Below are 12,171 nucleotides of genomic sequence, written 5' to 3' on the forward strand. Positions count from 1 at the left end.
CACCGGCGCCATGCATTCGGTGACACCCTGGGGGCTGAGGACAGGCCAAGGGGCAGCGCCGTGAATTGAAAATGGCGCCTGCCCACCATGAAGCGGAGGAAACACTCTGACCGGGGAATATGGAAATGTAGAAATAAGTCAAGCCGCGTACCAGTCTCCTGGATCCAGGGAAGGGACGGTGGAGGCCAGTGAAACTTCAGTTTCTTGAGAGTCTTCTTGAGGCTCCGCAGGTCCAGGATGGGTCTGACGCCCCCTTTTGCTTTTGGGATTAGGAAGTACCGGGAGTAGAACCCCTTCCCTTTCATGTCCTGAGGGATCTCCTCCACTGTCTCAGGCAAGAAGGTTCTCGACCTCCTGAATGAGGAGTTGCTTGTGAGAAGGGTCCCTGAAGAGGGACGGGGAAGGGGGGTGGGGTGGGAGGGAGGGGAGGGGAGGCTGTAAACTGCAAGGGATAGCCCTGAGATATTATGTCCAGCACCCAGCGGTCCGAGGTGACCTGTGACCAGGCTGCATGGTGGGGTGAAGGCGGGTGACGGGAAAAGGAACTGCGGATCTGGTGAATTGGCTGGGGTGTCGCTCTCGAGCGCGCCATCAAAAAGAGCGCGTCTGGCCTCCAGACTGTTTCGCCGGGCCAGGCTGCACCGGTGAGCGGGAGGCAGAAGGGTGGCGCTGGCTGAACCCAGTGTCTCTGTCCCTTCTCCCAGCAGACCCCACATGAGGCTGCCGTGACCTTGGCAGTGGAGGCAGCCAGAACTGCGGCGTGTGCCGACTGCGGCGTGTGCCTGCCCAGCGAGCGAAGGGTGCCTCGGGTGTCTTTCAGCCCATGCAGCCTCGCGTCCGTCTGGTCAAATAACAGACCGTTCCCTTCGAATGGGACGTCTTGGACGGAGGTCTACATCTCCTGGGAGAGTCCGGCGGTTTGAAGCCAGGAGCTGCGCCTCATCCCCACCGCGGACGCTACCGAGTCCGGAGCATCCCAGGCCATCTGCCGAGTCCGGCGCATCCCAGGCCATCTGGAAGGAGCACCAGGCCACCACGGTGTATCCAACTCCTGGGCCAAGCCCTGCAGAAGGGACTCCTTGAACTTACAGAGGGAGTTCCATAAATTAAAGTTGTAACAGCCCAAGAGTGCCTGGTGATTTGCCACCTGCCACGGCGTGAGGGGGAGTCAGGACCCTGCACCCCCCCCCACTTTCTGCAATTCCCCATGACTCTCAGCCAGCCAGTAAAATGGAAGATTTATTAGGGACGACAGGAACATAGTCCAGACCAGAGCTTGCAGGTACAAACGGGACCCCTCAGTCAGGTCCTTCTGGGGGGCAGGGAGATTAAACCCCAGACTTGGGGGCTCCCTCCTCTTCCCCAGCCAACTCCAAACTGGACAAAACCCTCCAGCCGTTTCACCCAGCCTCCCCTGAGCTCCTCCTCCAGCCTTTGTCCACTTTCCCTGGCAGAAGGTGTCACCAGGACCCAACTCTCCTCCCGGCTCAGGTGACAGGCTCAGGTATCATCCCAGCCAGTGAAGCCACCCCCTGCTACCCCATCACCGATCAGACAGTCCCAGTAAACTCCCCTGCCACATTCCTAGGTCAATCCGCCCCACTCAGTCCCTGCTCCATCCCAGCTCTCCCCCCTTTGAGACTGAACTGAGCGGGGTCACTCTGACCAGTGACCTGGGGAAGTTCGGGGCCCCCTCTCCGGGACAGCGCATCCGCTATCAGGTTGGCACTTCCCTTCACGTGGACCACGTCCATGTCGTAATCCTGCAGGAGCAGGCTCCATCTCAGGAGCTTGGCGTTGGCTCCTTTCATCTGGTGCAGCCAGGTCAGGGGAGAGCGGTCGGTGTAGACGGTGAAGTGTCGCCCGAAGAGATAGGGCTCTAGTTTCTTGAGGGCCCACACCATGGCCAGGCACTCCTTCTCGATGGCCGCATAGTGTTGCTCCCGGGGTAGCAACTTCTAGCTCAGGTACACGATGTGGTGTCGCTCCCCTTTTTCAACCTCCTGCATTAACACCGCCCCGCGTCCCGTGTCTGAGGCGTCGGTGAACACCACAAAGGGCTTGTCAAAGTCTGGGTTTCCTGCTTCATGACTTTCCCTGGAAAAATCATGGAGCAGGTCCTCAAAGAATCAATCCTGAAGCACTTGCATGAGAGGAAAGTGATCAGGAACAGCCAGCATGGATTCACCAAGGGAAGGTCATGCCTGACTAATCTAGTTGCCTTTTATGATGAGATTACTGGTTCTGTGGATGAAGGGAAAGCAGTGGATGTATTGTTTCTTGACTTTAGCAAAGCTTTTGACATGGTCTCCCACAGTATTCTTGTCAGCAAGTTAAGGAAGTATGGGCTGGATGAATGCACTATAAGGTGGGTAGAAAGCTGGCTAGATTGTCGGGCTCAACGGGTAGTAATCAATGGCTCCATGTCTAGTTGGCAGCCGGTATCAAGTGGAGTGCCCCAAGGGTCGGTCCTGGGGCCGGTTTTGTTCAATATCTTCATAAATGATCTGGAGGATGGTGTGGATTGCACTCTCAGCAAATTTGCGGATGATACTAAACTGGGAGGAGTGGTAGATACGCTGGAGGGGAGGGATAGGATACAGAAGGACCTAGACAAATTGGAGGATTGGGCCAAAAGAAATCTGATGAGGTTCAATAAGGATAAGTGCAGGGTGCTGCACTTAGGACGGAAGAACCCAATGCACAGCTACAGACTAGGGACCGAATGGCTAGGCAGCAGTTCTGCGGAAAAGGACCTAGGGGTTACAGTGGACGAGAAGCTGGATATGAGTCAGCAGTGTGCCCTTGTTGCCAAGAAGGCCAATGGCATTTTGGGATGTATAAGTAGGGGCATAGCGAGCAGATCGAGGGATGTGATCGTTCCCCTCTTTTCGACACTGGTGAGGCCTCATCTGGAATACTGTGTCCAGTTTTGGGCCCCACACTTCAAGAAGGATGTGGATAAATTGGAGAGAGTCCAGCGAAGGGCAACAAAAATGATGAGGGGACTGGAACACATGAGTTATGAGGAGAGGCTGAGGGAGCTGGGATTGTTTAGCCTGCAGAAGAGAAGAATGAGGGGGGATTTGATAGCTGCTTTCAACTCCCTGAAAGGGGGTTCCAAAGAGGATGGCTCTAGACTGTTCTCAATGGTAGCAGATGACAGAACGAGGAGTAATGGTCTCAAGTTGCAGTGGGGGAGGTTTAGATTGGATATTAGGAAAAACTTTTTCACTAAGAGGGTGGTGAAACACTGGAATGCGTTACCTAGGGAGGTGGTAGAATCTCCTTCCTTAGAGGTTTTTAAGGTCAGGCTTGACAAAGCCCTGGCTGGGATGATTTAACTGGGAATTGGTCCTGCTTCGAGCAGGGGGTTGGACTAGATGACCTTCTGGGGTCCCTTCCAACCCTGATATTCTATGATTCTATGACTGGGCCACTGACCAGAGCCTCCTTCAGAGCCCAGAAAGCCTCCTGGCACTGTTCGGTCCAGACCACCTTGCCTGGCTTCCCCTTCTTGCATAGCTCGGCGATGGAGGCGGCTAGGGTGCTAAAACGGGGCACAAACCTTCGGTAGTATCCTGCCATCCCAATAAAGGCTTGGACCTGCTTTTTGGTGTGGGGAGCGGGCCAGTCTCTGATCACCTCCACCTTGGCTGGCTCCGGCTTTAGGCGGCCGCTCCCCACCCGATGGCCCAGGTAAGATACTTCCGCCATCCCCACCTTGCACTTCTCCGCTTTTACAGTCAGCCCAGCCCCCTGGAGTCGGTCCAGCACTTGTCTAACCTGGGACACGTGGTCCTCCCAGGTCTGGCTAAAGACACAGATGTCATCAATATACGCCACGGCAAAACTCTCCATCCCCCTCAGGAGCTGGTCCACTAGGCGCTGGAAGGTGGCTGGTGCTCCCTTGAGGCCGAAAGGCAGGGTCAGGAACTCATAGAGCCCCAGAGGGGTGATAAAGGCCGATTTCAGCCAGGCATCTGCATCCAGCGGCACTTGCCAGTAGCCCTTTGTAAGGTCCATGGTGGTAAGGTACCGAGCTCCTCCCAGCTTGTCTAGGAGCTCGTCAGGCCTGGGCATGGGGTAGGCATCAGATACAGTGATGGCATTGAGCTTCCGATAGTCCACATAGAACCGGACCGACCCGTCCTTTTTGGCGACCAGCACCACCGGCGAGGTCCAAGGGCTGGCAGATGGCTGGATCACCCCCAAAGCCAGCATGTCCCGGACCTCTCTTTCCAGGTCCTGAGCAGTTTTCCCTGTGACTCGGAAGGGGGAGCATCTTATCGGCGGGTGCGACCCTGTCTGCACCCGGTGGACAGTCAGATTAGGGCGTCCAGCCTGGCTGGAAAACAGCTGTCGATACGGATGCGGCACCTCCCTGACCTCAGCTTGCTGGGCAGGGGTTAGCTGATCCGAGAGGGGAATTGTTTCCAGGGGGGAACCAGCTCTGGTCCCAGGGAATAGATCTACTAAAGGGTCATCTCCCTGCTCCTCCCACTGTCCACACACGGCCAACACCACATTCCCCCTGGCATAATATGGCTTCATCATATTCACATGGTACACCCGGCGGTGGTGCGCCCGGTTCGACAGCTCCACCACATAGTTTACCTCATTGAGCTGCTTGACGACCTTGAAAGGGCCCTCCCAGGCGGCCTGTAGTTTGTTCTTTCTCACGGGGATGAGAACCATCACCTGATCCCCGGTGGCGTAGGCACGGGCCCGCGCCGTGCGGTCATACCAGACCTTCTCCTTCCTCTGGGCTCTGGCCAGATTCTCCCTGGCCAGGTCCATGAGTTCAGCCAGTCTCTCTTGGAAGATCAGGACATACTCCACCACTGACTCTCCATCGGGAGTGGCCTTCCCCTCCCACTCGTCTCTCATCAGGTCCTGGGGGCCCCTCACCTTTCTTCCATATAACAGTTCGAAAGGCAAAAATCCGGTCGATTCCTGGGGCACCTCCCTGTATGTGAACCATACAGGTGAGGTAAGTACTTGTCCCAATCCTGCGGGTGCTGGTTCATAAAGGTTTTCAGCATCATCTTTAGTGTCCCATTGAACCTCTCCACCAGCCCGTTGGACTGGGGGTGATAAGCTGAGGCCCAGTCGTGCCGGACCCCACATTTCTCCCACAAGCACCGGAGCAGGGCCGACATGAAGTTGGAGCCTTGGTCTGTCAAGACTTCCTTGGGGAACCCCACTTGGCTGAAAATGGTCAGGAGCGCATCGGCCACGGTGTCGGCTTCAATGGAAGCTAAGGGCACTGCCTCGGGGTAGCGGGTGGCGAAATCTACCACCACCAGAATGTATTTCTTCCCCGACCGGGTCGTCCTGCTGAGAGGCCCCACGATGTCCATGGCCACCTTCTGGAAAGGCTCCTCTATGATGGGCAAAGGTCTCAAAGCCGCTTTCCCCTTGTCCCGGGCCTTCCCCACCCTCTGACAGGGGTCACAGGATCGGCAATACTGCCGGACCGTGGTAAAGACCCCGGGCCAGTAAAAGTTCTGTAGCAACCTCTGCCGGGTGCGCCGGATTCCCTGGTGCCCTGCGAGGGGGATGTCATGGGCCAGGTACAGGAGCCTGCGGCGATACTTCTGGGGGACCCCCAGCTGCCTCCTGATCCCACAGGACTCTACTTCCCTTGTGGGAGCCCATTCTCGGTACAGGAACCCCTTCTCCCACAGGAACCTCTCCTGGCAGCCTCTCCTCATGGTCCGTACCACACTGAGGTCAGCCAGGTCCCTGAGCTTGCGCAAGGAGGGATCTTTCCTCAACTCGGCCTGGAACTCAGCGGCTGGGGAAAGGATGAGGACCGGTTCCCTCTCACTGGCCAGGTCTGAGGCCTCAGCCTCTCTGAGCTGTGCCCCTCGGCGCTCCCTCCCCACCAGGGTAGGGTCCTGCGCCTCCGGTGTGGTACCCTCCCCGAGGTCAGGGTGCAGTGCCCCTCGCCGGCTCTGGCTACGGGTCACAACCAGGGTGGTCTGGGGCTTGCTTGGCCAGTCCTCTAGGTCTCCCCCCATCAAAACTTCAGTGGGCAAATGGTGGTGTACCCCCACATCCTTGGGGCCCTCCTTGGCCCCCCATTTCAGGTGTACCCTTGCCATGGGCACCTTAAATGGGGTCCCGCCCACCCCTGTCAGGGTCAGGTAGGTGTTGGGCATCACCCGATCTGGGGCCACCACCTTGGGCCGGGCCAGCGTCACCTCCGCGCCCGTATCCCAGTATCCATTGACCTTCCTCCCATCCACCTCCAGGGGAACAAGGCACTCTCTCCGGAGGGACAGCCCCGCGCCCACCCTGTAAACCGAGCACCCTGAGTCCAGAGCCTCCAGCCCTCTGGCGGAGCTGGCCTGGGGTACTCTTCCCTCCTGAGCAGGTGGTAAACTGGCAGCCCCCCTTGCCTGGGTCATCTGCCCCTCGTCCAGCTGGGTCCCTACCCAGTTAACCCTGGGAGGTTGGGTCTGCTCAGTTTGTCCCTGAGCCCGGGGCACTGGGTCCGTACGTGGCCTCTCTGGCCACAGTGATAGCAGCTCAGGTCACGTTGGTCCCCTCAAGCGGGTCGGAGGGGCCTGACGCCAGGCATTCCCCTTTGGAGGGGGTTCTCCCTATTTCCCCGCTGGGAGGCCCCCTGGTGACTCTCTCTCTGCATCGGGGGGGCCTGTTCTTTTGGGACTCCTCCCGGCTACCCCCTGACCGACTGTTCACAAACTCGTCGGCCAGCTGCCCTGCGTGCTGGGGGTTCTCGAGCTTTTTGTCCACCAACCACAGCCTCAGGTCGGAAGGGCACTGATCATACAGTTGCTCCAGTACGATTAGGTCAAGCAGGTCCTCTTTAGCTCGGGCCCCAGCTGTCCACTTGCGGGCATACCCCTGCATCCGGTTGACCAGTTGTAGGTAGGTGACCTCAGGCGTTTTACGCTGACTCTGGAACCTTCTCCGGTACATCTCGGGGGTCAGCCCAAACTCACGGAGCAGGGCCTGTTTGAACAGTTCATAGTCCCCTGCCTCCGGCCCTGTCATCCGGCTGTACACCTCCACGGCTTTGGGGTCCAGTAAGGGGGTGAGGAACTGGAGCCTGTCTGCGGGGTCAACCCTGTGCAGCTCGCAGGCATTCTCAAAGGCCGTCAGGAAGCTATCTATGTCCTCCCCCTCCTTCCGCTGGGCCAGGAAGCACTTATCAAAGCTCCTTGCAGTCTTGGGTCCCCACTCACTCACCGCAGCCGGAGCCCCACTGCTCCTCAGCCTGGCCAGCTCCAGTTCATGCTGCCTCTGCTTTTCATGATCCTCCAGCTCTCTCAATTTATCTCTTTCTCCCATTCCAGCCGCCTCCGCTCCAGGGATGGGGAGCTCCGCCGGGAGGATCCCCTGCTGGCTGCTGGAGTCCTGGTGCCCTCAGTATTCGCTGGGCTTCCCCCAACCCCTCCCCCAGGCCTAGGTAGGAAGGGTCTCAGGATGCCCTCGGTAGCTGTCTGACCCCTCCCAGCCGGGACAGGCAGCGGGGCCCGCCTTGTGTCTGCCGGGCTGCTCCCCTCAGGGGCAGGGATCGGCTCCTCTGAGCGATCCTCCTCCTCCAGCTGGGCAATCAGCTGTTCCTTGGTGAGCCTCCCAGTGCGCAGCCCCCTCTGCCTGCACAGCTCCACCAGGTCGCCCTTAAGGCGCTTCGCATACGTCTTCCTGCTGGCCACTCGCAGGCCTGTGCGCTCTCAGCTCCCCACGGCTTCCAGGAGGACCCCCTAGTGTACTAGCCCTTCTCCAGGTCACCACCTCTCTCCCAGGGTCGAGCCACAGACTCCTCCGCCCCTGAGCCTGCTCACCACAGTCCCCAGGGGGGTCCCCATTATTGCAACAGTCCTTCTCGCTGGTCTCACACACTCCCAAGGGTTAAGCATAGCTCCTCTGCCCCCCGAAACTGCTCCTCTCTGAATCTTCAACACACCTGGTCCTTGTCAATCCCCCTTCGTTTACTGCTCCCCCTGTAACTTACTGCAAGAAGCCCCGTCCACGGGGTGCAGTAGATCCCACCTCTGCCACCAGTTGTCCTGGAGTATGGGGGAGTCTGGGCCCTGCACCCCCACTTCCTGCGATTCCCCATGACTGTCAGCCAGACAGTAAAATGGAAGATTTATTAGGGATGACAGGAACACAGTCCAGACCAGAACTTGCAGGTACAAACAGGACCCCTCAGTCAGGTCCTTCTGGGGGGCAGGGAGATTAAACCCCAGACTTGGGGGCTCCCTCCTCTTCCCCAGCCAACTCCAAACTGGACAAACCCCTCCAGCCGTCTCACCCAGCCTCCCCCTGGCTCCTCCTCCAGCCTTTGTCCAGTTTCCTGGGCAGAAGGTGTCACCTGGATCCAACCCCCTCCTGGGCTCAGGTATCGTCCCAGCCAGTGAAGTCACCCCCTGCTATCTCATCACCGATCAGACAGTCCCAGTAAACTCCCCTGCCACAGTCCTAGGTCAATCCGCCCCACTCAGTCCCTGCTGTGTCACACCACCCAGAACTGTAGACTGGCAGTGGAATAAATTTTCCTCCCAAACAAGTCCAGTCATTTGGCCTCTTTATTTTTTGGGGTTGAGCTGGACTGACCCTGCTTTTCCTTTTTGTTGGCTGCCGGGACCACCAGTGAGCCGGGGGGAGGGTGGGTATACAGTGTGACAAAGTTCCTCCTCTACCTTGGTGGGTCCTGTGCTTATTGGCAGATTTGCTCGCCTCAGAGATTCACGGCAGCCCTCAGTTTGGCCACTTTCGTGGCTCAAATCTGCTGTTCTACTCAGATAACCTCATCACCGGCCAGCATGGGGAAAAGGAAGGAGAACAATCCCCACAGTCTCTGCTGATCCACCATGTGGGTCGGGGAACAGCTCAGAGACCTTCCCTTCTGGTGGAGCCCACAGTCCAAGTCAACTCCTCCTCTGTCTGACCAGGAGTTGGGAGGTTTGGGGGGAACCCGGGCCCGCCCTCTGCTCCGGGTTCCAGCCCAGGGCCCTGTGGAATGCAGCTGTCTAGAGTGCCTCCTGGAACAGCTGTGTGACAGCTACGACTCCCTGGGCTACTTCCCCATGGCCTCCTCCCAACACCTTCTTTATCCTCACCACAGGACCTTCCTTCTGGTGTCTGATAATGCTTGTACCCCTCAGTCCTCCAACAGTCCGCATTCTCACTCTCAGCTCCTAGTGCCTCTTGCTCCCAGCTCTTCACACACACACCACAAACTGAAGTGAGCTCCTTTTTAAACCCAGGTGCCCTGATTAGCCAGCCTGTTCTAATTGATTCTAGCAGCTTCTTGATTGGCTCCAGGTGTCCTAATTAGCCTGCCTGCCTTAATTGGTTCCAGCAAGTTCCTGCTTGTTCTGGAACTGTCCCTGTTACCTTACCCAGGGAAAAGGGATCTACTTAATCTGGGACTAATGTATCTGCCTTCTAACACTCTCTCCTGTAGCCATCTGGCCCGACCCTGTCACATATCCCCCTCTCCCCACTCAACACCCCGGCGTTGGGCAACTTGGGACATCAGGCAGTGTACCCTTGACAAGCCATCTGCATTGCCATGGTGGCTTCCAGCCCGGTGTTGTATAGTGAATTGAAAAGGTTGTAGGGACAGGAACCATCTGGTTACCCTTTCATTCTTCTCTTTATTTCGCTGCATCCACTGGAGGGGTGCATGGTCAGTCACAAGGATAAACCGTCGTCCCAGGAGGTAATAACGTAGTGTTTCCATGGCCCATTTCACAGCAAGGCACTCTCTCTCAGCCCCGGCATACTTCTGCTCTCAGGAGGAGTTTCCTGCTGAGGTAGAGGATTGGGTGTTCTTCATCTCCGACCCTCTGCGATAGGACAGCTCCCAATCCTACTTCAGATGCACCTGTTTGTAAAATGAATTCTTTGTTGAAGTCTGGGGCTATAAGCACGGGGTTACTGCAGAGGGCTGTCTGTAGATCCATGAATGCTTTCTCTGCGGCATCTGTCCACTTCACCATGTCTGGACCCCGGGCTTTTATCAGGTCTGTCACGGGACTTGCTCTGGTAGCAAAATGGGGAATAAATCATCAGTAGTACCCCACCACACCCAGGAATGCCAGGACTTGCTTTTTCCGATTTGGCCGGGGCCAATTTTGGATAGCCTCTAATTTGTTCGGTTGGGGCTTGACCATGCCCCTTCCTACAATGTAGCCAAGGTCTTTAGCCTAGGCCAGCCCTATAGCACACTTGGCTGGGTTGGTTCTGAGGCCAGCCTGTCTTAGCGTGTCCAGAACCGCTTCCACCTTTCCTAATTGAGTTTCCCAGACGGGGGTGTGAATAATCACATCATCCAGGTATGCCGCTGCATAACTGGTATGGGGCCGTAGGAGCTTGTCCATAAGATGCTGGAAGGTGGCAGGTGCCCCATGCAGTCCAAAAGGAAGAACAGTATATTGGAACAGACCCTCTGGGGTAGAGAATGCTGTCTTTTCTTTCCCATCTTTGGCAAGGGGAATCTGCCAGTATCCCTTCGTTAAATCAAGGGTGGTCAAAAATCAGCCATTGCCCAGGCGGTCAACTAACTCATCGATACTAGGTATGGGGTATGCATCAAATTTGGATATCTCATTCAGACAGCTAAAGTCATTACAAAACCTAGTGGTGCCATCGGGTTTGGGCACCAACACAATCGGGCTTGACCACTGACTGTGGGACTCTTCGATGACTCCCAGCTCCAACTTCCTTTTTACCTCTGCCTTGATCTCCTCCCTTTTTGCCGCTGGAACCCGGCAGGGCCTTAAAGCCACCTTTGCCCCAGGGTCTGTGATAATATGGTGATATGCGTCAGTGGTCCAGCCTGGTTTGGTTGAAAACACGTCCTGGTACTGGTTGATGATCTCAGTTAACTCCTCCTTCCGGTTTGGTGTTAGATCAGTGGATATCCTGATCTGCTCCTGCAGGTTATTTCCCTGGATTGGGGCCTCTTGGGTGCCGAGGCTTTAAGAGGTTAATGTGATAAATCTGTTCTTGTTTCCGGTGTCCTGGCTGCCGCACCTTGTAGGTTACTTCCCCCACGGGTTCAACCACCTCATAGGGCCCCTGCCATTGGGCCAAAAGCTTGCTTTCTGCCGTGGGTACCAACACCATCACCCGATCCCCTGGTTGGAACTGTCGGACTTTTGCCTAGCGATTGTAATGGGTTCGCTGGGCCTCCTGTGCCTTTTCCAAATGTTCCCGTACAATAGGGGTGACCCGGGCTATCCGTTCTCGCATCTGCAATACATGGTCAGTTATATTTCTCCCCTCATTGGGTTCCTCTTCCCTTTTGTGATATCTAGTGTGCCATGGGGGGTGAAGTCCGTATAATAATTCAAAGGGGGGAAAACCCAGTTGAGTCCTGAGGTACCTCCAGGATGGCAAACATAAGGTAGGGTAGTAGGATGTCACAATCCTTCCCGTCCCGACTTACCACTTTCCTTATCATTGCCTTGAGGGTTTGGTTAAAACTTTCTACCAGCCCATCGGTCTGCGGATGTTAGACTGAAGTTCTCAGGGTATGTATATGGAGCAGCGTACCAAGGTCCTTCATTAGCTTTGACATAAATGGGGTACCTTGGTCTGTTAATATCTCCTTTGGTAGCCCCACTCAGGCAAAGATCCCCACCAGCTCTTTAGCTGTCGTTTTAAAGGCCGTGTTCCACAGGGGGACGGCTTCTGGGTAGCGAGTAGCATAGTCCAAAACAACAAGTATGTATTGGTGGCCTTGGGCTGTCTTCTCCAGGGGTCCCACCAGGTCCATGGCTGTTCGCTCGAAGGGCACCTCTATGATGGGACGGGGTGCTAAAGGTGTCCTCAAGTGGGGACGGGGACTGTGCAGCTGACACTCCGGGCAGGACGCACAGTACCTCCGCACTTCTCCGTGTACTCCGGGCCAGAAAAATAGTCGCAGGACCCATGCCAGGGTCTTCTCTACCCCTAAATGCCCCGCAAATAGATGACTATGGGCCAGACTTAATACAGCATTGTGACGCAGCAGGGAGGGGGGAGTGGTGACCTGGGAATGTGGCAGGGGAGTTTCACTGGGGATGGGAGACCTGAGAGCCTGTCACCTGAGCCAGGAGGGGGAGGAGGGGGTGACACCTCTGCCCAGGAATGTGAACAGAGGCTGCAGGAGGGAGCCTGCTGGAGGGGGTTTAGGTTCAG

At 56.6% G+C, this 12,171-nt stretch overlaps 1 protein-coding gene across 1 annotated transcript in view; it reads right to left on the reverse strand.

Moving 5' to 3' along the window:
- Positions 1-11,767, reverse strand: part of LOC311516979 (microtubule-actin cross-linking factor 1, isoforms 6/7-like) — a gene marked incomplete at its 5' end in the record, with an annotated part of 123,418 nt that extends 111,651 nt beyond the window's left edge. Inside the window, 2 exons of the mRNA XM_084621414.1 lie at positions 3,787-4,011; positions 11,633-11,767. Of these exons, the coding sequence (XP_084477540.1) occupies positions 3,787-4,011; positions 11,633-11,767 (360 nt within the window). The remainder of the gene's footprint in view (positions 1-3,786; positions 4,012-11,632) is intronic.
- Positions 11,768-12,171: the final 404 nt, after the last annotated feature.

The sequence above is a fragment of the Lepidochelys olivacea genome, assembly GCF_965140295.1.
Source record: "Lepidochelys olivacea isolate rLepOli2 genome assembly, chromosome: 2".
NCBI lineage: Eukaryota > Metazoa > Chordata > Testudines > Cheloniidae > Lepidochelys > Lepidochelys olivacea.